The sequence below is a fragment of the Dendronephthya gigantea genome, unplaced genomic scaffold (genome assembly GCF_004324835.1).
Source record: "Dendronephthya gigantea isolate DGI-Jeju-01 unplaced genomic scaffold, DenGig_1.0 000162F, whole genome shotgun sequence".
In the NCBI taxonomy this organism is placed as follows: Eukaryota; Metazoa; Cnidaria; class Anthozoa; order Malacalcyonacea; family Nephtheidae; genus Dendronephthya; species Dendronephthya gigantea.
This window is the reverse complement of record NW_021163172.1, coordinates 295,222-322,669: the sequence shown is the minus strand read 5'-3', so window position 1 is coordinate 322,669 and position 27,448 is coordinate 295,222. Positions and strand designations below refer to the sequence as shown.

The following is a 27,448-nucleotide window of genomic DNA, read 5'->3' as shown; positions in this document are numbered from 1 at the left end:
CAACGATATCAAGGAATCTGTGTACACAAGTTATTGATCAATCGAACTTGTTCACCCCCCCCCCTTACACACTGATACGAATATGCGCCCGCTCCCCCCTAACGATAACGTAGAATATTTATTCATGAAGCTCGCAGATGCATGAACAATATTTCTTAGAATTCTGACTGAATACTTCGGATAGATACAGACGATTTTGGCGCGCTTTAATATTTTGTATCTAATATTTGGTAGCCTTCACTCCTTGCGTAAAAGCTGCCTAAAATTCCCTGTTTTAAACTTTTCATGTCAGTTAGTCTTCGAGTTAACAAAACGCATGTCCTTTAAACACATATACATATATAATACCTAGGTATAACCCTATGCAACCCTAGGTACACCTCTCTGTACCAATATTCAATATATTATGCAATCAAAAATACCGTGTTTCTCACTTGCTGAGTACATATCACAAGATATCCACACATATCACCACATATCAAAAGACATTCCTCCACCGCGACCACGGCGTGACCCACCACGTCCCCCGCGTCCTCTATTACCACCACGTGACCCTCGAGATCCCCCACCTTGAGGACATTCTCGCGAGAAGTGGCCGTGTTCACCACACTTGAAGCAGCCATCACCCCCTGAAAAAAATATCATCACTATATAGACGTGTAGGAAGCGAGAGGACTGTTACGAGTTTCGCGAAAACGAAGCCAGTCCGATTTTCTCCCGCCAAAAACTAATCAAAAAACATTTTCTTACTTTTATATTTAATAGTTTAGTTATTCAACATACCTCCGCCATTCCGGCGGTCCCCACGCTCGGCATTCCGTTCCCGCCAGGCTTGATAACGTTCGGCCATGCTTCGTAACTCTTCGCTGACTTCCTGTGTATGGAATATAGAAAAAGCATAGAAAAAGTCCTATCTGATAGTTACAACTGAAATGAGCGTTTGAGCAAAATAGCTTCAGTTTAATACAAAACCTAGTGTTTGCATTTCAGTGGAGAATTAAAAAGAATATTTCCACATTTATCACCAGTTACTGCTCCAGTTATATTAGAGCTCAGCAGCTGAGCCACGCGCCTCACAAGTAAGAATGACGTCATCGTTACCTGATTCGCCTCTTCTAAGATATAGATTAAATTTTGGGCTTGTTTCCAGTCTTCACGCGTGATGAAACTCAAAGACGATCCCTTCGAACTGCAGTAAAAAAATGTAACGTCAGTTTCCCATGTTGAATCAAATCACGTTAAAGTTGCAGCATATGGCCGCTAAAAAGTCGATAACTTGCCCACAAGTACAACCAAATAAAAGACACTGAAAACAAACCTACCCAGCTCGACCTGTCCGCCCAATTCTGTGAACATAATCCTCGATAGCTCTGGGAAAATCGTAGTTAATCACATGTCTGGAAAGATACAGTAAAAAGAGATTACATAAAGTACTTCATGAATACAAATGCTCACGATATTAGTGTCATTTTCAAAGAAATATGTGTGTCTATGAGTGTCTTTAAAAATACTGACGAAGCAAAAATTACCACGCTTTTTATGCAGAATTTGTTGAACTTAATAATTTATTTATTTGTATCGTGTAAACAGACGTTTAGAGAGATAAATCCTGAGTAATTCCTCTTTCTTCCCAAGCAAAATATCGTTCCACATGAAATACAACATGTTTCAGTTCGAATTTTTTTCCAGAGGCACCAGAGCAAACTCGCATGAAAACGTGAAACTATTAGCTTACGTAACGCCTTTAATATCGAGTCCTCTGGAGGCGACATCGGTCGCAATGAGCACACGAACCCGCCCTGTTTTGAAGTCATCCAAAGCTTGCTCACGATCACATTGTTCTCTGAAAAAAACACAACAATTTCAAATATCTTAAGCTAAGAAACCAATCTAGGACGTCCAACTAGTTTTGCAGGAGCTGCGGTGAAAGTTTAGTTAAAAAGGACGCCTGGCAATGGGTCAATAAAAGTATGGGCAGTGTTGGGTAATGCACCTCACAAGAAGTATTTTACTGAGTTAAATTTACTCTGTCTTTCTCCAAACAATTTTACTGGTTAAAGAGCAACAATTTCTGGTGAATGGTTGTCACAGCTCGGTCACACATTTGGTCAGTTATCAATTTGCTCAGAAGCTTCCCTCTCTATCCCTCACACCAAGAAGCTTCCCCCCCAACCTAGAAGCTTCCCTTCCATCCCTCCCCCAACCTAGAAGCTTCCCCTTCCATCCCTTCCCCCAACCCAGAAGCTTCCCCTTCCATCCCTCCCCCCGATCCAGAAGCTTCCCCCTCCATCCCTTCCCACAACCCAGAAGCTTCCCTCTTCACCCATCCCCCAACCCAGAAGCTTCCCCCTCCATCCCCTCCCCCAACCAAGAAGACAAAACCAAATGCAAACCGGTAATCGTTCTTGGATGAATGTGAAAATTACCTGTCGCCATGAATACACTGGATACCAGCTGAAACATATTTCAACATGAAATCACTCGCCACGTCGTCAGCCCTATAGTCAGAAATAATTTTTTTTGGACATTGACTTTCGAACGCGGGCTACCGCTGCTGATATATATACATATGGAGATCACTGGACTAAAGATCACTTACGTCAGTTTACGTCCTACGAATATCAAAACTTTGTCTTCAGGTCCCATTGAATTAATAAAGTCCAAAGTCTGAAAATATAAATCAACCCCGTTAACAGTTTAGGTTTCCTCCTGTAGTAACGCTGGATCAATAAGAGTTGATCCTTAGTGGTCCTCTAGGAAGAACAGTTTAGAACTGATAGAGCTATCCAGTATAAATAAAGTTAGTTTAGTTTAGGTTTCCTCCTGTAGTAACACTGGATCAATAAGAGATGATCCTTACTGGACCTCTAGGAAGAACAGTTTAAAACTGATAGAGCTATCTAGTATAAATAAAGTTAGTTTAGTTTAGGTTTCCTTCTGTAGTAACACTGGATCAATACGAGATGATCCTTACTGGACCTGTAGAAAAAAAGTTTAGGACTGATAGAGCTATCCAGTATATGTTTGTCATTGCAAAAACTTACTCGTTCTTTCTTCGCCTCTCCGTCCATGATTTCGACTATTTGGGTCACGGTATGACAAGCCTAGAAATTTACAAAGCAACCAAACTCTTAACCTCCAAAAATCCCAACAAAGATCGCAAAATCCTGTTGTACTTACGGCTAGGTCTAAGGATCCCACGTTGACCTGCACGGGATTTTCAACATACTGACTCGCCATTCTTCGTACAGCTGATGGCCACGTCGCACTAACGGAACGTGGAAAAACGGAACACGGATTACGGACTGTTCATAGACACATGCAAAAAAATACTTCTTTGACTTCTTTGGGAGGATTCTACGACACAAGTGTCGCTTAAGCCACAAAGAATTCAAACATCGAGGCGGAATTAATATAAACACTGCAAACCTTGTCATCACCGTTTGACGATCCGGTCGGATATCAATTAAAATCTTCCTAATTTCTGGTTCAAAACCCATGTCTAACATTCTGTCTGCCTCGTCAAGGACCTAAAAGTTTGTAAAATGAAGGAATACAGTGTGTTTGTGGTGGGGTAAATTTCGGGAAAAAAGGTGGGGGGTGAGGGTGAGTGAAGTACGAGACGGGTGCAGATTTCATATCGAATCAGGATTCCGAATTTGACCGCAGGGACTTTGAGTACACGATTAAGCCTGAATAGTTACATCTTTCTGGAAGAGCAGAGAGTTGTCTCACCAAATACGTGACAGATTTCACTGGAAGAATCTCGTTCATAATTAAGTCGTTCAATCTACCAGGAGTTCCTGAATACAAGAAAAATTGCTCAGAAATTTCACGGGGAAATGATTTCCTGTGTGTTTGAAAAGCTAAAGAAAAGCATCGACTACACTTACCAATAACAATCTCCACACCACTTTTTACTGTATCGATCTGAGCACGTCTGTCTGAACCACCGTAGACGCAAACACTATGAAATCAAATATATAACACATATTGTCTAGCATTCTCAAATACATTATGATTTTTGGCACTTCACTCGATGTAGGTAGCTTGTCCCAGTCCTTTCCCGCCATTTTACATCACTCGGCAACCGTGATATAGTATTATAACTGTACCTTCGTATCCCTTTATAATGAAGTTTATTTACTTCAGTTTCAATCTGAAGAGCGAGTTCTCTTGTTGGTGATAAAACCAGAACATTTGGACCATCAGGTGTGGCTGGTGTTCTGGTAGAAAAAACAGTTTTTAGATGAGATTGACAAATTTCATACAAAACAAAATTTGCCGCCATTTTTGTGCCCCAGATCCAGGGTTCTGATTGGCTACAAGGTCACTGATCTGCATACATTTCATAAAAAAAAATCTTGCCGCCATTTTTGTACCCCAGATCCAGTGTTCTGATTGGCTACAAGGTCACTGATCTACATACATTCCATAAAAAAATCTTGCCGCCATTTTTGTACCCCAGATCCAGTGTTCTGATTGGCTACAAACAAGGTCACTGATCTACATACATTTCATACAAGACAAAATTTGCCGCCAATTTTGCAACTCAGTGTTCTGATTGGCTAGATAGTCCGCCACGTTCAATTCTCAACCTTACACCGTGACCGATACAAGTTTATCCCGAATTAATGGACGAAAGTCTTTGCTTAAGTTCATTCACGATTTGGCAAATGAAAAGTTCGACGTCTGAAACGAACCTTAATTATTCAAAAATTCAGCAATGAATACTTCTCATACCTTTCTTGCCCAGCTATGTGAATCAATGCTGGCAGCAAAAACGCCAGAGTTTTGCCAGTGCCGGTCTAAAAAGATGATGAGAGACTGAATCTTTCTTAAATCAACGACGACAAACTTTCATCACAAAATGGCGGCAACACTGAGAATTTTTGTGTACCTGAGCGATGCCAATGAGGTTTAAGCCGGACAGCAAAACTGACCATGACTGACACTAAAATGACATCAAAAATCTGATAAATCATTCACAATTCCAGTGATGAAAATTCAAAAACAAATTATGAATGATTTTATACGCGAGAAAACATCCGACAAATTCACAAATCAACCTTGTGTTTTCATGGCTGTGTTGGCAAAATTTTTCGGCAATTTTATTAAAATAGTATAATAATATTTTATCAAAAGAGTGTAATAATATTAAAACATTAATGTTATTATATTATTACACTTTATGTTAACAAAATTCGTGAAACATTTCTCGTGTTCAAATTATCAGGCAAATTTGAGTTATTATGGATATCCCGTTAATCTGAATCCCGCTACAAACCTGAATCGGAGTTGGTTTAACAAATCCAACACGTTTTAATTCATTGAGTATAACGGCTGAAAACATGAACAAAAACGTGCGTTATTGGGTTAAGTAGCTTTTGAAAAACTTCCAAGAGATGTAAATTAGTGAGGGTAAGTTTCGTAGTTGCAAATTCACATCTCTCAAAAGTAGGATTGTATTGCAAGTTGCATAAACAATTGCACCGTGAAGCACGGTCGCTACTCAAAAATTGAAGTTGAGGAAAATATTAAATACTGTTTTTACTAACATGTTTACTCACGATAATTTTTAAAGGCCTCGTCAAATGTCGTGACCGGCTTCGGAATGTCTCGGTTCTGAACGTCATCACCGACATTTTGAACAGAGATATTGTTGCTTTCTTTCCTATAAAACACGTTTCCAAGCACAGCGTTAAAAACCTAAAAACTTGTCCATAAAGCAAAATCGCGTCTCGAAAATATGTCCAGTTTCATGCATTGCAGTCAGCGACACACTAAAGAAAGATGCGAGCGCATAGAGATTATAAATAACACTAGAGGGGTCATCGAGGAGAAATTGGGGAGCGCGTTAATGGGGGGCAAATTCAAGTCCCGGATGTTCACTCATTCACGATGTCCGAGGCCAAAATAAGTCGTTTTTAACGAGTTTTTTCGGTTTCTAAATGTTTTTTTGCCTAAAATATCATTTCAGGATGTCTAAATTAGTAAAAACAGTTTCAAAAAGCACTGTTTTTCCTTTAAAAAACCGGCAAAGCGACCTAAATAACGAATATAATTTTTTTAAAATTGTTGCTAACGTGGTTGCTAAGGAGGCATTGATCTAGCCAATCAGCGCTTGGCTTAGCATCCGGGACTTGAATTTGCCCCCCATTATCGCGCTCCCTTTTTTGACTGATGTTTGATGTTTCCATTACCAAAGCCTCCTCTAGTGTTATTTACAATATTATAATTACAATATTTATAATCTCTATGTGCGAGCGTGCGTCACTGACCGCAATGTATAAAACTGGACTCACAAACTTCTGGATTACTATGGTTGCAAAAAAATTTTGGACCGTGGGGCAAATTTCTCTTTAGGGGTCCCAATTCCACAGCAAAAAGTCACAAAAAATGGTAGTTCATGCGACTTGGGGGGGTGGTAAGGGGGTTTAAGGAGATACTCCCCAAGAAATTTTTGAAATTTAGAGAGAGCAGGTTTTCCTGTTTTGGGGAATATAATATACTGCATTATAATATACTGCATTATAATATACTGCATTACGCTATTTATAAAACCCCAAAACTCATTTTCTTTTCATTTGGAAAGAGGACAATAGATTTCCAACAGTAGTGTAACTCTATTCCTGTAGCATTTTGTGGGCCGGCAAAGCGGGGGCCAAGGAGCAATTGTCCTTCCCCCCAACCTTGGGAACCCCAGTCCATAAATAACTGTATATTTACCTAAATATTTCAACTTCCTCTTTGGACCTTCTCCTGACTGATTCACTCTCTTTATAAAATACTTTTTTGATGACAGGTAAACCTTAAATAAAAACTTTAAAAGTCAATGAAAAGGTATAGGCAAGAAGCTATATCTAAAGAATATGTGGCTTACAATCTGTTGTACTTCTATACAGCAAGCAGCTACAATACCTTCCCATTTCTTCGCTTGATTTGCCACCCTGTTCGCACGTAGCTCAGCCCAATCAATTCTGGGAACCAAAGGGGTTTCGCCTGCTTTCAGACTTGTTTCTGCAAATATGCAAAAAATCTCTATTAAAAAGATAGACATTTATTAGAGAGATGTCTGTATTAGAGAGGTGTCTGTATTAGAGAGATGTCTGTATTAGAGAGATGTCTGTATTAGAGAGATGTCTGTATTAGAGAGATGTCTGTATTAGAGAGGTGTCTGTATTAGAGAGATGTCTGTATTATTAGAGAGATGTCTGTATTATTAGAGAGAATTGTCTGTATTATTAGAGAGAATTGTCTGTATTAGAGATATATAAACTACCTTCCATTTTATTTGTCACTAAATCTTGTGGAGATATTATTTCATCAATCATCTCTTTAGCCTTTGCCTGACAGTTTTGACTCCCTGAGATCTCAATTGGTGTGTGGACAGCATCAGCTTCATCTTTCAATATCTTGAAATAGAAGAGAGTAAGTTTCAGGCCTTCAACACAAGTTAAGCATGCACTTGGTTGATTACAAACTTTCCCTGAACCTAGGACTACAATCTTTACAAGAAAGGAGTCATTTCTTCAGACTGACCTTAATCCATGCTCCAGATGTATTCTGAATATTCTTAATGCTCTGGCCACCTCTCCCTATAGCATGGTACAACAGTGAGTACCGAGTAAGTGCCTGTACTTTCCCATTGCCCAGGGGTGTGGGTCTATGGGAGGCAAAGAAGCATAGAAACATATGGTATAAGGCAAGCTAAGAGAAACAATTTTCTAAATAGGTCGAATGGCTAAATACTTAAAGGTCAAATGAGAGGATATTATAACAATAAGTTCTCAAGGTATTTAGATCTTTATCAGAATTTGACAATTTCAGACAATTGCTTGATTATTGGAATCAAATATCAAAACATTTAAAAAAGTTAAAAAATTTAGTCACAGTATGCAAAATCATAGCTAGCATCCATATCATTGCATTGACCTATATCCTTATATAGATAAATCCAATATTTCTCACAATAAGTTTCTCACAATACAGGCTGGTTATTAAAGACCGATATGGTACAATATTTAAATCTACACCGAAACTAACTGAATTGATGTGTAATACCGTGCGCCATGGCTTACCAATAATCTTGCCAACATCCCGACTAGAAACCTCGATCCTCAACGAATCGCCATCATCCTGACTGCCACCAAACACCCCACCGTTACGATCTCGGGATCCGAACCCTCTGGAGGGCGGTGGGCGCTCTTCTCTGGCGGGGGACGATGAATCAAACCCCCGCCTACTAGGCCTCCTGGGCAAAGCGTTATCAAAATCCGAATTACCCCTCCAATTACCTGAGCCATCATTTGATCCCCAACTGTTTGTAGTACGCGAAGATCGTCCGCGACCGAAACGTTTCTCAGGAGCTGAAAATCCGGAATTGTGAGAGTTTGTACTAGATTCAGAACTATGGTCAGTCCATTTCATGGGTTTGGAAACGCCGGAGCTAATCTCCAAATCCCAATCTTCACCGGAGTCACTCATGGTCAAATTTTGCTTTGTGTAAAGACGAAACAAATGTTTAACGACGAACAAAAAGCAAAGAAAACCCCAAAATATTCACTTTTTACAACTTGACATTTTATACAGAAAACGTGTTATGGCGTATGCGCTAAATGGTATCGATGCTTCGAATTAAAGATACTGCTTATAGTATGTCGTGGGCTCAGGTTGTTGTAAATGTAAATGTCTGTTGGCTATTGGTAAAGCCGTGGTACAGTGGCTTCAGTAGATTTGCTGCTGATATATATTACAAGACAACAGACTATAAAACATCCATCAGAAGTGAATTGGATCCAACAAAATTGGATCGTGTGAACAAACCTTGACTTCATAGACAACTTACGACGCCTGACGAGATGCATTTTGGCCTAAATTTAGGTCTCGTCTTTATACTCCGCTAAATCATTGTTGACTCTATTAGAGAGGTACCTGCATTAGAGACATGTTTGTATTAGAAAGAAATGTTGGTATTAGAGAGAAGTCTATATTAGAGAGAGATGCCTGTATTAGAGAGAGATGTTTGTATTAGAGAGAGATGTTTGTATTAGAGAGAGATGTTTGTATTAGAGAGAGATGTTTGTATTAGAGAGAGATGTCTGTATTAGAGAGAGATGTTTGTATTAGAGAGAGATGTTTGTATTAGAGAGAGATGTTTGTATTAGAGAGAGATGTTTGTATTAGAGAGAGATGTCTGTATTAGAGAGAGATGTTTGTATTAGAGAGAGATGTTTGTATTAGAGAGAGATGTTTGTATTAGAGAGAGATGTTTGTATTAGAGAGAGATGCCTGTATTGGAGAGATGTCTGTATAAGAGAGATGTCTGTATTAGAGAGATGTCCATGTTTGCAAATGTCAAAAAACTTTATTATTTAAATTTTTTAAATTTAAGTCACACTTGTCTCTCTTACAACAGAAACAGGAACACTTTGATGGGACGTAATTCAGCAAAGTCTCACGAATTATATAAACCATGCTGCATCTATTGTTTCCTTTAGTTAACTCAAAGTTGCACTATTTCAGACAAGTATTTACTGTGTTTTATGCAGGAAATGTTTGTTCATACTAAATCTCATTAAAGGTAAGTGATGCTTCTGCGTCTTACAACAACAACAGGACCCTTGGGATGGGATACCAGTTTGGAAGTGACTTCAGAGAACCAATGATCTTTAAAAAAGAAGGTAAGAGTCTCCAGCTCGCCGCCTGCTTCAGGGTAGCACAGAATGAAATAGGAATGCTTTTCTTTAACCCAGGTTAAGACCAATATTTTACAAATTTCGTAGTGAAATGCGACGCTGCATACCTTATGATCTTCTGGGACTTTTATTGTTTTCTTCAGATTTCCTTCCTTGGTGTATTTTTTGAACCGCCGTACGATCGTCTCTTGGTATCATGATTTCATTCTGCTTGGAAATACTCAATGAAAATGCCTCACTCGAGTCGCGTTTGAACGTGTATTTCAATTGACACGTCTTGTCACAAACATACACATGAGGGTCTTCGTGTTTGATGATGATAATATCATCGTCTTTGCATATCGCGATCCTAATATGAAACGTACCGAGAAAATCCAATGTATGATTTGCTTTTAGATTGTAATTCTCGTCCAATATCGTCAACGACAACTCGAATAATTCATTCAAAGGACTTCTCATCGCGTAAACATTGTTATTCATATCAACAGCAAGCGCCTCTAAAATATTACGTGCAAATTCAGGTATTTCAACCCATTTGATTTTTCCTGTCTCATGGATAATCATGATGTGGTCACAGAAGCCAGTAGCAGGGACAGTAAGAACATCCCCCTGACTGTTCACAGCAGAGCAGAAGGGCTTTATTTCTTCATCAAGGAACTGTTCGTTTGGAGGATAAGGCAATTCATCTCGCATAGACTTTCTTGTTGAAATTTCGTACCAATTTCTTATTGGGTGAAAACTACGATCAGGAAGTTCAATCCTTGGCATGCAGGCGAACACTTCAAACGAATACTTGCTGCTGAATTTCCAAACATATTGAAACAACACATAGTTGATTAACATAACCGACTTGACGTTCTCCACTCGTTCAGGCTTATTCAACAACGATTTGACTCCACCGTTCAAAAACACCGAGAATATCTTTTGAATGGCTGGTAAACTATGAAGGGTCTTCAAAAACGTCGAACACCCAGTGATTGCGGTCTCAGGACTATCGAGATGTTCCAGTATTTCTGAAACTATTCGTAGCTTCGCAGCAAAAATTCGATCTTCGATACTAAACGACTCATTCCAGAAAGCCTTGTCTGCTGTCTGACGCGCATCTTTGAATCTTTCCCTCGCAGTTTCAAACTTTCTGTCCGAGTTGATTTTAAGCTTTTCCATGGCGCGAAGAAGCTCTATTGCTTGGTTTAAGATACCAGACTGAATAACGCTCAAAGGTTCACCTGGTTCGTCCTGAGTTTCGCTCGCTTTCTGCTCAGGATTTGATTTATCAAGAGAATCACGGAGAAACTCTACTCCTTCTCCTAACGAATTACGACTGGCGAATAAAGTTGATCTAGAAAGGCCATCGATTTTAGACTTGATATCATTTAACTCTCGTACGACAATCTTACGAATTTCTGCATCGGTTACATCGCCGTCTTTGAATTTGTCTGACGCCGAGTCTCTGACCTTATTCCATAATAAACCAACTGTTGAACTGAGAATACTTGTCACAATTGAAGACATACCGAGTTTCTTTACTCCAAGCGATGCTAAACTTTGACTAAACACAAGACAATATGTCAAAGCATATTCATTCTTGCGTTGAATGAAAAAAAGTGTATTTGAACGAGATCTACGTATCTTTGCTAATGCTTGCAAAAATTCAAAGTGTTTTTATCGTATAAAGGACGTGGCGGGGATCCTGATGATTTGTGTTATCTTCTTTTTTTGAGAAGTCTCCAGCCTAGTTCCCACGGTTTAAAATATTCCTCATTTTAATAGAGCTATCAATCAAATTTTAAAGCAAAGTAAATCAGGTGCAGACTGTTGCTGACACAAGGCTTGACGTTCTCACTTGAAGAGTGAAAATCAAACTTTTCTATGATTATGAGTTGGAACAATCACATATTTAAAAAAAATGATCGATTAAAGTTATCTCGAGAATGAATTCAACGCTTATTGTTTACTTGTTAGAGAATAAATTCATTCCAATATGGGGGCGTTTGTCATGTTGAGAAAAGTGAGTGTACAGGGAACCCAAGCAAAACAATGAAAATGACAGGTAAAACGCATCAAGTTTTACCTCAAGTTATTTTATTATAGTTTCACGAGACAGTCTGAACAATTCAAGGTGGAGAATACTAACGCTCTTTCCGCCTGTTTGGCGAAGTCTTTTTTTTGCATTTCTCACTCAGCACGAACGAATATGACGTCTCGTAAATAATTATTATGACATCTGACCTTAGCCAGATTGAAATGAATGAATAGTTACAAAAGCTCTGTGTATAAGCACCCTAATTTGAAAACTCGTAACTTATCGACAAGATCACATCTATCAAAAGACGAAAATCTCAACGGAGATCTCTGCAAACATGATAATGAAGACGAGAATGATGATTGATGTTCAGGGATGTTGATGTATAATATGGATGGGTTGGTATGATTAAAATGATAATCTTGTGCATCGATGGATAACAATTGACAATCATGGACAATGATGGAAGCGATGTAGAGTAATGAGGTAATGACTATTCATAATAATGATGGTGGTCATGAGATCACTCTTATTTCATACCTGAGTCTGTAGTGTGGTCTCGACTGGGTCCAGTGTTCCTGGATTGTCTCAATCTTCTCTTTGTTTGTCAATAGCAGCGCTGGTTTTTACACGGACCCAATGACAATATTTACCACGCGTAAAATCACAGTTATCTACAAGGAATGAAAGAGTTGTACATCATCAGTTGAGTTAGCTCTCACCAGAATAATTGCTTATCAAAACCTTGCGAGTAAACTCGTGTTATACCAGAACATGGATAAAATAATTACAATACAACATTTCTCTTCAAAATCAAAATCCCGCATGTCGACAGACAGGCATCAGACTAATCTAAAAAAATTTAAGTGTGTGTAGTTTGTGAAGTTTTTCTCTGCAGAGAGTTTCGACTGTCTCTTGAGGTTGTTAACTCAGCCAAGAGTTTGAGCCGGCTCAAATGAACGAACGAACGAATGAATAAACGAATGCAGTAAATATACCTGAGTTACACGAACTGTTGATATCACAATTGTTTATCTCTTCACACGCACTTGCAATAATTCACATCATTAGCAGAGGATGAATCTTAACCATTCCTGACTTGACGAATTGTGCAGTTGAAAATATGTTCATATCAGAGAGATGTCTGTATTGAAGAGGTGCATGTATTAGACAAGTTTACATTTGCAATTGTTGCCTCATCTTCTTCTTTTGATAGATGTGAACGAGTAGATTTAGTTATGGTTGTTCAGATAAGAACACCTATACATCATTACATCATAACTATCCGCTCGTTCACATCAATCAAAAGACGAAAATCGCACGAAAAATCGGATGGTAATTGGACTTGTAAACGTTGCTTCAGAGAGGTGTTTGTAAATAATGTATTGAAATGCCACGCTCAATAAACTATGAACCCGCCACTTATGACTACTTGCTGCTGAATTTCCAAACAGTCGTGTTTTTTCAGGAAAGTTCACTTGAAAGAGATGCCGCACATATCTTTGTTTTTGGAAACAAAAATCATTGTTTATTTGATTCATATCGAGAATCATTGGCATTGAATTTAATCTTATCTCACATGAGATAAAATTGAAAATTAAACGAGACTTACCTGAAAGTTGAAATTTGATTTGGATTGTATGAGTCATCAGCCGGGAGTGCGAGAGTTGTACGAGAGAGAGGAGTGCGCGCATGCGCCAATCAGTCTTTAGAGCTTTACCTAGACAAGACCGCACGGACGTGATGATGGTGTGAGAGTGGACTGCAAGTAAGGGAATGGGGAGACAGGGGGGGGCGTACAACTCACACTCCAGGCCAAATCAAACTTTAACTTCCAGGTAAGTCTCGTTTAATTTTCAATTCTATTTCGTCATCAGCCAAAGTCATGTGACGTTGTTCGAGATTTCAGAGCAATCAGTGAGGGCTTTGTCCTGCAGAGATACACAAACCACTCTAACTATAGCCAGCGTGATAAAACCAAGTGGAAAGACATCTCGATATATAGAGAAGTATATTATACATATAGTATATTATATATCCTAGGAACAATTAACGTTTGTATAGCACTCTAACACCGAAGCGCCAAAATTAAATTCCTCTTCGCTCAGTTTATTATAAAACCGTTGAAATGTCTGTTCATTCGACCATCCTGCGGATAACATAATATCCTTAATGTTACAGTTATTGGACGCTAAAAAGGATGTAGTTGCTGCTCGAACACTATGACCTTTAAATTTGCTAACATCTAAACCTACAGCTACCAAAACAGACTTTATCCATCGAGATATAGTATCTTTGGAAACAGGTCCACACGGTTTCACATAGCTCAGTAGCAATTGTTTTCTATCATAACTATTTTCATACTTTCTCTTGATATACTCAAAGAGATGAGTAACGATGCAAAGCTGAGGCTTAAATGGATATTTCAAATATTCCGACACGTGTCTGTTTGACTTTCTCCATGACGTGGAAAGTGCACTTGTCCGCAACGAGAATCATGTTATCGACAGTGAGAAGATGAATAGTTTGACAGCGTTGTCCACTGAGTAAGGTCAATAAGAAGGAAACTTTAACAGTAAGCTCCTTCAAAGTCAGCGCGGAAGGTATAGGCTGCTTTCGAAAAAACTATAAGACCTTGCTAACATCCCATGTTGTCTGGTAACGCGGTAGAGCCAGGCGCAGTTCGAATACACCTTTCATAAAGTGCTAAATAATAGGTAGCTGTCCGAAAGTGACTTCACTATCACTTAACTGCAAAATAGAAGATAAAGCAAACCTCGCCGAGTTGATTGAGCGATAGGACAAACCTGAGTCAAACAGCGATGACAGAAAATCAAACGTCCGTGGTAAGGGAGAAAAGATGATATCACAGTGCCTCTTCATACAAAATTTTAACCATTTCTGCAGATGCACTTGGCACTGAGATTTGGTGCTGTCTCTCCAAGAGGATTCAATTATGTTAATGGTCTTAACGAGTAACCAGGTTGTTGTAGTTGTTGCCGCAGACATGACAAACCAAAAGTTTGAGCTTCTTGCAAAGGGGATGAGTTGTTTCCGATGATTTCCGACCGAGGTTCAGTAGTTTGTGACTGGGTTGTAGGACCACAGGAAGTGGAACATGAAGAGAGGCTAGCAAAGGATACCAAGGCTGGGTGGGACAGTCGGGAATAACTAAAATTCCCTTGGCATGCTCCTGAATTATTTTCTTTACAACTTGTAACAGAAAACTAAACGGCGGGGAAACAATAAAATTTCAAGTCAATTCACGAAATAGAGAAAGCATCAACGAACACTGCTCCAGGATCTGGTGGATAAGAGCAATATGTTGGGAACTGTTTTATATTTAAGTGTGATGCAAAAAGATCGATCTAAGTGTGAAAATTCAAGGTACTGAGCGCATTATGTAATGACAATGGTTTGGTTTCCATTCGCTATCTGGATTATGAAAATGACGAGATTCTTTGCGTGTTAAGACATTCTGCAAACCAGGAATGTGAGCAGCAGTAAGCCAAATGTTGTATTTTATACAAAATTCCCAGATTTCGCAGCCCATAGAGCGGCAAATACGGCTATAACAAGAACCCATGTTATTTATTACAGCTACTGCTGTGGTGTTATCTATCATGAGTTTTACATGCTTACACCACTTAAGAGTGGTGCAGAACAGTTAAAGGGCAAAAATGCAACCAAACAGTTCAATGTAGTTTATGTGATGGGTGCATTCATCTGGCAACCATCTTCCCACTGAACATGTATCACCTAGTACAGCTCCCCATCTTTCTAGGGGTTCATCAGAGTATATAGTTATATCAATAGGAGGAATGAAAAGAAATCTAAAACTCTCTTCAAGATGGGTGACCCACCATCGTAACTCTATCAAGCCATTCTCAGAGACAATCATAGAGGAATCAAAATTACCCTTAGCTCTTTTAGGAGCATCTTTTTTATCCATTTCAAGGTACCTATAATGAAGAGCCCCATACTGAACCCCAGGTAAGGAGGAGACTAGCTAACAAATAATCTTGGCTACCTGCTGGATAGGAATGTCTGCTGGATGTTACATTATGTAATAAGGTTGATATTATTAATAATGGGGTTAATATTTAATAAGTTGTTAGAAGGGTTGTGATTGATAAGTGGGCATGAAGGACAGAGACTTGAAGTGAAAAGGTTGTAATCTGTTGGACTGAGTTTAGGGAACAAATATATAAATATACATATATGTTACAAAGAGAATAAACTTGAAACACTGGACATTCAAAAACATCAAACAAAAATTTTTAATTTTTTCCTTTTTTCTCATTTGTAACTTGGATAGTCATTGTTATGAAGTTAATGACAAATCCTAGGATAATTACCTCTTGAGAAGGGGAAGGAGTGGACCTATCAGGTTGGATAACTAGATCTAGGCAGTCAAATGTTTCAACTGTGTCAAGAGCATTTGTAGCACACTTAGCATATGTATCACCCTGTAGATAGAAGCCATCAATATACCCACTAATAATATGATTCATAGCTCTAAGCTTAACCAGGGGTGGTTTCATAAGTTTATTATGTTAAGAACCTGATCATTTATTACAAGAGCAAAGAAAGTTTTCACTATATTATATCATAGGAAATAGCATTCATACACTTTTAAATATCATTAAAAGCTTATTGTCCATGTTCACAAATGTCAAAAAATATTATTATTTAAATTATTTAAGTATAAGTTACACTTGTCTCTCTTACAACAGAAACACGAACACTTTAATGGGACGTAATTCAGCAAAGTCTCACAAATTATATAAACCATGCTGCATCTATTGTTTGCTTTAGTTAATAACTCAAAGTTGCACTATTTCAGACAAGTATTTACTGTGTTTTATGCAGGAAATGTTTGTTCATACTAAATCTCATTAAAGGTAAATGATGCTTCTGTCTCTTACAACAAGAAGCGGGCCCTTGGGATGGGATACAAGATACGGATGAAACTCATCGTCATCTTCACAACAGAAGGTAAGAGTCTCCAGCTCCCCGCCTGCTTCAGGGTACCACAGAATGAAACAGGAATGCTTTCCTCTAACCCTGGTTAAAACCAATATTTTACAAATTTCGTAGTGAAATGCGACGCTGAATACCTTATGATCTTCTGGGACTTTTATTGTTGTCTTCAGATTTCCTTCCTTGGTGTATATTTGAACCGCCGTATGACGGTCTGTTGGTATCATGATTTCATTCTGCTGGGAAATACTCAATGAAAATGCGAACCTCGAGTCACGTTTAAACTTGTGTTTCAATTGACACGTCTTGTCACAAACATACACATGAGGGTCTTCGTGTTTGATGATGATAATATCATCGTCTTTGCATATGGCGATAATAACTAGATTAAAATTTTTGTCCTCGAGAAAATCCAATGTATGATTTGCTTTTACATTGTAATTCTCGTCCAATATCGTCAACATGAATCCTTCGTCTTCATCTGAACGTCCTCTCACCACGTAAACATTGTTATTCATATCAACAGCAAGCGCCAGTAAAATATAACCTGCAAATTCAGGTATTTTAACCCGTTTGATTTTTCCTGCCTCATGGATAATCATGATGTCGTCACGAAACCTAGTATTAGAGATAGTAAGAACATCCCCCTGACTGTTCACAGCAGATAAGAAGGATGTTATTTTTTCATCAAGGAACTGTTCGTAGGAAGGATGAGGCAATTCCTTTCCCATAGACTTTCTTGTAGAAATTTCGAACCAATTGATTATTGGGTGAAAACTACGATCAGGAAGTTCAATCGTTGGCATGCAGGCGGGCACTTCAAACGAATACTTGCTGCTGAATTTCCAAACATATTGAAACAACACATAGTTGATTAACATAACCGACTTGACGTTCTCCACTCGTTGGGTTTTATTCAACAACGATTTGACTCCACCGTTCAAATACACCGAGAATATCTCTTGAATGGCTGGTAAGCTATGAAGCTTCTTCAAAAACAACAAACACCCTTTGATTGCGGTCTCAGGACTATCGAGATGTTCCAGTATTTCTGAAACTATTCGTAGCTTCGCAGCAAAAATTCGATCTTCGATACTAAATGCCTCATTCCTGAAAGCAGTGGTTGCTGTCTCGCGCGCTTTCTCGAATCTTTTTTTCGCAGTTTTAAACTCTTTGTCCGAGTTGATTTGAAGCTTTTCCATGGCGCGAGGAAGCTCTATTGCTTGGTTTAAGATACCAGACTGAATAACGCTCGAAGGTTCACCCGGTTCGTCCTGAGTTTCGCTCGCTTTCTGCTCGGGATTTGATTTATCAAGAGAATCACTGAGTAACACAACTCCTTCTTCAAGAAAATCGTAACTGGCGAGTAAAGTTGATCGGGAAAGGCCATCAATTTTAGACTTGATATCATTTAACTCTCGTACGACAATCTTACGAATTTCTGCATCGGTTACATCGCCGTCTTTGAATTTGTCTGCCGTCGAGTCTCTGACCTTATTCCATAATAAACCAACTGTTGAACTGAGAATACTTGTCACAATTGAAGACATACCGAGTTTTTTTACTGAAGCGAAAAATTAAGGCTAAATTTTGACTAAACACTGGTGAATATGCTCAAACACATTTAATCATATGATTCCTATTGATGTTTTTATCTACGTTCTTCCGGAAACTTCATTACATGAGAAACAGGCGAGATATGAAGGTTGTTCAAGTTTACAGTATAGAATTACCTTGTTTACATCGTCTACAATATATCTGGGAGCGATCTCGTAAATAAATAACCCAGCTGTATTTCACTTTAGTCTTATGTCACTTCACGAACCAAGTTTTATAAGAAAAGTTATAGACACGAGCGAGATGAAATCATTGCGTGTTCGTAGTTGAACAAAACACAGTTTCAACAGAACTAAGTTAGGACTATAGGTATTTACAAAAGTATATAAATTAGGAATATAAAAGTTAACAATATATAGATACTTGACCTTACATTACCGAATTCATAAAATAGTCACGACACCAACAACAGTATTTGTGAAAAAATCTTGCGAGAAAATCGGACTAACAAACCGAAATCGCTTCTCTCGCCAGTACGCATTTTTTCTCTCTGAATTTTCTTTGTTTAACCTCACGTAGGTCAATTTAAACTCTTAAAATGCACATGGGAGGGCAGAAAGTATGATCGGTTATATGCGTCTTAACGCTGTACGATAGTCTTTATTTATCGCTGAACTGTCACACAAAACTAAAGATTGAAGAAATACGATAGAAATCACTGCAATCATTTCTAAAATCAAACCTGGGCGATAAATCAAGAAAGAAAAAGCATAAATAAATGTGCTAGGAGAGCTTGTTGCGCATGTCCGTGAATGAATAATAGCAGAATATGATCTAGTAGTTTAAATGTAATTTAGATTTAATGAGAAAGACTGATAGAAATAGGTTTCATTCACGGTAACTAAAGCACAATTGAAGTTTAACAGGAAAGTTTGCGCAACAAGCTGATAACCCGCACCTGCCCGACTCCTTCCCTTCCGCCTGCAACTCGCATAACAATAAGATTTGTCAAAGCTTATTACCACGCAATTGCAAGACGTTTGCTTCTTGGGAAAAAATGAATTATTTATATCGTATACTGTGTAAATAAGGTAAACGACGATAATTATGCGCTTGGTGGATAACAATAGACGATTGTGGATGCCGATGGACAATAATGGACAACGATATAGATAGATGGGGTAAGGATACCCCGTGTTATTGCACGGTGGTGATGATGAGAAATGGTGATGATGAATCACTCCTATTTCTTACCAGTGCAAGTTGTGTGGTCTTGATTGCTTCCAGTGTTACGGATTTGCGTTGGTCGTCGTTGAGGGAAGAAACTGTGGCACCTGTAAATATTGAAGTCGGTGTGACCAGATCTGGCACATTTTCATGGATAACGATGGATCGTTACGTATTAATGAAGATGATGATTTTGTGCATCGATGGATAACAATTGATAATCATGGACATAGATGGAAGCGATGTAGAGTAATGAGGTAACGACTATTCATAATAATGATGGTGGTCATGAGATCACTCTTATTTCATACCCGAGTCTGTAGTGTGGTCTCGACTGGGCCCAGTGTTCCTGGATTGTCTCAATCTTCTCTTTGTTTGTCAATAGCAGCGCTGGTTTTTATCACGGACCCAATGACAATATTTACCACGCGTAAAATGACAATTATCTACAAGGAATGAAAGAGTTGTACATCATCGGTTGAGTTTTCAACTATGAAATCAAATATATAACACATATTGTCTAGCATACGCTAATACTGTCAATCGCTTTTTTGAGGTTCACCCACGTTGAAGACCTATTTTTCATATGCTTATGTCGACCGTTAGCCACAAGTTATAGCTACTAATCTTTAACAATTTTAATTTTATCAAATGAGTTTTAGGAACTGCCTGAAACAGACAAGGAAACTTCTCGAAATATTGAAGAGCTTCGCCCAGAGAAATCAAAGTTCTTGTTTAAAGTCTGGTCATTATTAAAAATTGTTTTAAATAACCACGTGATCTCACGCTTGTATTTTAACCAATCATAGATATCGAGTCGTTTCATCCGAGAAATGGATTTTTATATGATAACTTGTCCCAGTCCTTTCCCGCCATTTTATATCACTCGGCAACCGTGATATAGTATTTTAACTGTACCTTCGTATCCCTTTATAATGAAGTTTATTTACTTCAGCTTCAATCTGAAGAGCGAGTTCTCTTGTTGGTGATAAAACCAGAACATTTGGACCATCAGGTGTGGCTGGGGTTCTGGTAGAAAAAACAGTTTTTAGATGAGATTGATAAATTTCAAACAAAACAAAACTTGCCGCCATTTTTGGACCTCAGAGTTAGTGTTCTGATTGGCCACAAGGTCACTGATCTACATACATTCCATAAAAAAAATCTTGCCGCCATTTTTGTACCCCAGATCCAGTGTTCTGATTGGCTACAAGGTCACTGATCTACATACATTTCATACAAAACAAAATTTGCCGCCAATTTTGCAACTCAGTGTTCTGATTGGCTAGATGGTCCGCCACGTTCAATTCTCAACCTTACACCGTGACCGATACAAGTTTATCCTGAATTAATGGACTAAAGTCTTTGCTTAAGTTCATTCACGAACGATTTGGCAAATGAAAAGTTCGACGTCTGAAACGAGCCTCAATTACTCAAAAATTCAGCAATGAATACTTCTCATACCTTTCTTGCCCAGCGATGTGAATCAACGCTGGCAATAAAAACGCCAGAGTTTTGCCAGTGCCGGTCTAAAAAGATGTTGAGAGACTGAATCTTTCTTAAATCGACGACAACAAACTTTCATCACAAAATGGCGGCAACACTGAAAATTTTTGTGTACCTGAGCGATGCCAATGAGGTTTAAGCCTGACAGCAAAACTGACCATGACTGACACTAAAATGATATAAAAAATCTGATAAATCATTCACAATTCCGGTGATGAAAATTCAAAACAAATTATGAATGATTTTGTACGCGAGAAAACATTCGACAAATTCACAAATCAACCTTGTGTTTTCATGGCTTTGTTGGCAAAATTTTTCGGCAATTTTATTAAAATAGTGTAATAATATTTTGTCAAAATAGTGTATAAATATCAAAATACTAAGGTTATCATATTATTACACTTTATGTTAACAAAATTCGTGAAACATTTCTCGCGTTCAAATTATCACGCAAATTTGGGTTACCTATGGTTATCCCGTTAATCTGACGTTAATCTGAATCCGCTACAAACCTGAATCGGAGTTGGTTTAACAAATCCAACACGTTTCAGTTCATTGAGTATAACGGCTGAAAACATGAACAAAACGTGCGTTATTGGGTTAAGTAGCTTTTGAAAAACTTTTAAGAGATGTAAATTAGTGAGGGTAAGTTTCGTAGTTGCAAATTCACATCTCTCAAAAGTAGGATTGTATTGCAAGTTGAATAAACAATTGCGCCGTGTAGCAGGGCCGTAACTCAAAAATTGAAGTTGAGGAAAATATTAAATACTGTTTTTACTAACATGTTTACTCACGATAATTTTTAAACGCCTCGTCAAATGTCGTGACCGGCTTCGGAATGTCTCGGTTCTGAACGTCATCACCGACATTTTGTACAGAGATATTGTTGTTTTCTTTCCTATAAAACACGTTTCCAAACACAGCGTTAAAAACCTAAAAAAACTTGTCCATAAAGCAAAATGGCAGTCTCAAAGTATGTTTGTCCAGTTTCACACATTGCGGTCAGTGACACACTAAAGACAGTGAACTCTATATACAACTGTTTGTTTACAGTTCAATGACTAAAGATGCGAGCGTGCGTCACTGACTGCAATGCATAAAACTGGACTCACAAACTTCTAGATTACTATGGTTGCACAAAAATTTTGGACCGTGGGGCAAATTTCTCTTTAGGGGTCCCAATTCCACAGCAAAAAGTCACAAAAAATGGTAGTTCATGCGACTTGGGGGGTGGTAAGGGGGTTTAAGGAGATACTCCCCAAGAAATTTTTGAAACTTAGAGAACAGGTTTGATTTTCATATAGGGAATATAATATACTGCATTATAATATATTGCATTACGCTATTTATAAAACCCCCAAACTCATTTTCTTTTCATTTGGAAAGAGGATAATGGATTTCCAACAGTAATGTAACTCTATTCCTGTAGCATTTTGTGGGCCGGCAAAGCGGAAGCCAAAGAGCCATTGTCCTTCCCCCCAACCTTGGGAACCCCAGTCCATAAATAACTGTATACTGGTACCTAAAGATTTCCACTTCCTCTTTGGACCTTCTCCTGACTGATTCACTCTCTTTATAAAATACTTTTTTGATGACAGGTAAACCTTAAATAAAAACTTTAAAAGTCATTAAAAAGGTATAAGCAAGAAGGTATATCTAAAGAATATGTGGCTTACAATCTGTTTTACTTCTATACAGCAAGCAGCTACAATACCTTCCCATTTCTTTGCTTGATTTGCCACCCTGTTTGCGCGTAGCTCAGCCCAATCAATTCTGGGAACCAAAGGGGTTTCACCTGCTTTCAGACTTGTTTCTGTAAATATGCAAAAAACCTCTATTAAGAAGATAGACATTAGAGAGATGTTTGTATTAGAGAGATGTCTGTATTAGAGAGATGTCTGTATTGGAGAGATGTCTGTATTAGAGAGATGTTTGTATTAGAGAGATGTCTGTATTAGGGAGATGTCTGTATTAGAGAGGTGTCTGTATTAGAGAGATGTCTGTATTAGAGAGATGTCTGTATTAGAGAGATGTCTGTATTAGAGAGATGTCTGTATTAGAGAGATGTCTGTATTAGAGAGATGTCTGTATTAGAGAGATGTCTGTATTAGAGAGATGTCTGTATTAGAGAGATGTCTGTATTAGAGAGATGTCTGTATTAGAGAGATGTCTGTATTAGAGAGGTGTCTGTATTAGAGAGGTGTCTGTATTAGAGAGATGTCTGTATTAGAGAGATGTCTGTATTAGAGAGATGTCTGTATTAGAGAGATGTCTGTATTAGAGAGATGTCTGTATTAGAGAGATGTCTGTATTAGAGAGATGTCTGTATTAGAGAGATGTCTGTATTAGAGAGGTGTCTGTATTAGAGAGATGTCTGTATTAGAGAGATGTCTGTATTAGAGAGATGTCTGTATTAGAGAGATGTCTGTATTAGAGAGATGTCTGTATTAGAGAGGTGTCTGTATTAGAGAGATGTCTGTATTAGAGAGATGTCTGTATTAGAGAGATGTCTGTATTAGAGAGGTGTCTGTATTAGAGAGATGTCTGTATTAGAGAGATGTCTGTATTAGAGAGATGTCTGTATTAGAGAGATGTCTGTATTAGAGAGATGTCTGTATTAGAGAGATGTTTGTATTAGAGAGATGTCTGTATTAGAGAGATGTCTGTATTAGAGAGATGTCTGTATTAGAGAGATGTCTGTATTAGAGAGATGTCTGTATTAGAGAGATGTCTGTATTAGAGAGATGTCTGTATTAGAGAGATGTCTGTATTAGAGAGATGTCTGTATTAGAGAGATGTTTGTATTAGAGAGATATATAAACTACCTTCCATTTTATTTGTCACTAAATCTTGTGGAAATATTATTTCATCAATCATCTCTTTGGCCTTTGCCTGAAAGTCTCTACTCCCTGAGATCTCGATTGGTGTGTGGACGGCATCAGCTTCATCTTTCAATATCTTGAAATAGAAGAGAGTAAGTTTCAGGCCTTCAACACAAGTTAAGCATGCACTTGGTTGATTACAAACTTTCCCTGAACCTAGGACTACAATCTTTACAAGAAAGGAGTCATTTCTTCAGACTGACCTTAATCCATGCTCCAGATGAATTCTGAATATTCTTAATGCTCTGGCCACCTCTCCCTATAGCATTGTACAACAGTGAGTACAGAGTAAGTGCCTGCATGTACTCTCCCACTGCCCAGGGGTCTATGGGAAGCAAAGGAGCATAGAAACATATGGTACAAGGCAAGCTAAGAGAAACAATTTTCTAAATAGGTCGAATGGCTAAATATTTAAAGGTCAAATGAGAGGATATTACATCAATAAGTTCTCAAGGTATTTAGATCTTTATCAGAAGTTTGACAATTTCAGACAATTGCTTGATTATTGGAATCAAATATCAGAACATTTGTAGAAATCTTGAGCTATCTTGGAGTTAAAAAATTTAGTCAAAGTATGCAAAATCATAACTAGCATCCATATCACTGCATTGACCTATATCCTTATATAGATAAATCCAATATTTAAAACATATTTTCATCAAAGTTTCTCACGATACAGGCTGGTTATTAAAGACCAATATGGTACAATATTTAAATCTACACCCAAACTAATGCCTGGTTTCCATTTAGTCATGAGTGTCGTGAACATGTCAAGGTGGCTGATGTGATAGAATATTTCTATATGTGTGCAGTCAACAATGACAGATTTGAGTACAGGAATGAAAACGAATTTACATCTCGACAATTTCTCATCGGCGAAAATGACATGTTCACGACCATTACGACTAAATGGAAACCAGGCTTAACTGAATTGATATGTTATACGGTACGCCATGGCTTACCAATAATCTTGCCAACATCCCGACTAGAAACCTCGATCCTCAACGAATCGCCATCATCCTGACTGCCACCAAACACCCCACCATTACGATCTCGGGACCCGAACCCTCTGGAGAGCGGTGGGCGCTCTTCTCTGGCGGGGGACGATGAATCAAACCCCCGCCTAGGCCTCCTGGGCAAAGCGTTATCGAAATCCGAATTACCCCTCCAATTACCTGAGCCATCGTTTGATCCCCAACTGTTTGTAGCACGCGCAGATCGTCCGCGACCGAACCGTTTCTCAGGAGCTGAAAATCCTGAATTGTGAGAGTTTGTACTAGATTCAGAACTGTGGTCATTCCATTTCATGGGTTTGGAAACGCCGGAGTTAATCTCCAAATCCCAATCTTCACCGGAGTCGCTCATGGTCGAATTTTGCTTTGTGTAAAGACGAAACAAACGTTTAACGACGAACAAAAAGCAAAGAAAACCCCCAAAATATTCACTTCTTACCAACTTGACATTTTATACAGAAAACGTGTAATGGCGAATGCGCTAAATGGTATCGATGCTTTGAATGAAAGATACTGCTTATTGTATGTCGTGGGCTCAGGTTGTTGTAAATGTGACGTCATCGAACACTTACGATGCCTAACGTGATGCATTATATTTAGGCCTAAATTTTGGCTCGTCTTTATACTCCGCTGAATCATTGTTGTTAGTTTGGAATTAGATGCCTGTATTATAGAGGTGCCAGCATTAGAGAGATGTCTGTATTAGAGAGAAATTTTGGTATTAGAGAGATCAGAGATGTCTGTATTACAGAGGTATCTGTATTAGAGAGATGTCTGAATTAGAGAGGTGTCTGTATTAGAGAGATGTTTGTATTAGAAAGATGTCTGTATTAGAGAGATGTCTGTATTAGAGAGGTGTCTGTATTAGAGAGGTGTCTGTATTAGAGAGGTGTCTGTATTAGAGAGATGTCTTTATTACAGAGATGTCTGTATAGAGAGATTTTGTATTAGAGAGATGTTTGTATTAGAGAGATGTGTATAGAGAGAGTCTTATAGAGAGATGTCTGTAATTAGAGAGATGTCTGCATGAAGGAATGAAAGTCATACATCATCAGTTGAGTTAGCTCTCACGAGAATAATCGACCAAATGAATGAATAAACAGTTGCAGTAAATATACCTGAGTTACACGAGCTGTTGATATCATAATAGTTTATCTCTTCACACGCACTTGCAATAATTCACATCATTAGCAGAGGATGAATCTTAACCATTCCTGACTTGACGAATTGTGCAGTTGAAAATATGTTCATATCAGAGAGATGTCTGTATTGAAGAGGTGCATGTATTAAGACACGTTTAAATTTGCAATTTTGCTGTCATCTTTTTCCTTTGATAGATGTAAACGAGTAGATTTAGTCATGGTTGTTCAGATAAGAACACCTATACATCATAACTATTCGCTCGTTCACATCAATCAAAAGACGAAAATCGCGCCAAAAATTGGATGGTAATTGGACTTGTAAACGTTGCTTCAGAGAGGTGTTTGTAAATAATGTATTGAAATGACACGCTCAATAAACTATTAACCCGCCACTTATGGATACTTGAATTTCCAAACAGTTGTGTTTTTTTAAGGAAAGTTCACTTGAAAGAGATGCGGAACATATCTTTGTTATTGGAAACGAAAATCATTGTTTATTTGATTCAAATGGAGAATCATTGGCATTGAATTTAAATCTTATCCCACATGAGATAAAATTGAAAATTAAACGAGACTTACCTGGAAGTTGAAATTTGATTTGGATTGTATGAGTCATCAGCCGGGAGTGTGAGAGTTGTACGAGAGAGAGTGGAGCGCATGCACCAATCAGTCTTTAGACCTTTACCACACAAAGACCGCACGGACGTGATGAGTGTGAGAGTGGACTGCAAGTAAGGGAATGGGAGAGAACAGGGGGCGTAAAACTCTCACACTCCAGGCCAAATCAAACTTTAACTTCCAGGTAAGTCTCGTTTAATTTTCAATTCTATTTCGTCATCAGCCTAAGTCATGTGACGTTGTACGAGATTTCAGAGCAATCAGTGAGGTCTTTGTCCTCCAGAGATACACAAACCACTCTAACTATAGCCAGCGTGATAAAACCAAGTGGAAAGACATCTCGATGTATAAAGATGTATATTATATATCCTTGGAACAATTAACGTTTGTATAGCACTCTAACACCGAAGCGCCAAAATTAAATTCCTTCTCGCTCGGTTTATTATAAAACCGTTGAAATGTCTGTTCATTCGACCATCCTGCGGATAACATAATATCCTTAATGTTACAGTTATTGGACGCTAAAAAGGATGTAGTTGCTGCTCGAACACTATGACCTTTAAATTTGCTAACATCTAAACCTACAGCTACCAAAACAGACTTTATCCATCGAGATATAGTATCTTTGGAAAGAGATCAATACGGTTTCACATAACTCAGTAGCAATTGCTTTCTATCATGGCTATTTTCATCAGCTCTCTTGAAAGATATACTCTAAGAGATAAGTAACGACGCAGGCTCAAACGGATATTTCAATAACTCGAGGAGTTTCACATGAGTTCCGACACGTGTCTGTTTG

The 27,448-nt window shown here is 38.2% G+C and overlaps 1 protein-coding gene across 1 annotated transcript; it reads right to left on the bottom strand.

Moving 5' to 3' along the window:
* Positions 1 to 113: 113 nt before the first annotated feature.
* LOC114537714 (probable ATP-dependent RNA helicase DDX43) lies at positions 114 to 25,241 on the bottom strand. Its single transcript, XM_028558813.1, has 22 exons — positions 24,839 to 25,241; positions 24,080 to 24,135; positions 23,820 to 23,952; positions 22,709 to 22,807; positions 22,517 to 22,598; positions 21,789 to 21,892; positions 21,507 to 21,562; positions 21,110 to 21,163; positions 4,744 to 4,808; positions 4,116 to 4,226; positions 3,894 to 3,967; positions 3,736 to 3,803; positions 3,430 to 3,530; positions 3,181 to 3,268; positions 3,045 to 3,104; positions 2,600 to 2,667; positions 2,427 to 2,498; positions 1,736 to 1,843; positions 1,323 to 1,397; positions 1,102 to 1,189; positions 784 to 874; positions 114 to 629 (listed from the first exon to the last, which is right to left on the bottom strand). Exons 1-22 carry the CDS (start codon positions 25,239 to 25,241, stop codon positions 469 to 471), a joined length of 2,217 nt encoding a protein of 738 aa, XP_028414614.1. The 3' UTR covers positions 114 to 468.
* Between the last annotated feature and the right edge of the window lie 2,207 nt (positions 25,242 to 27,448).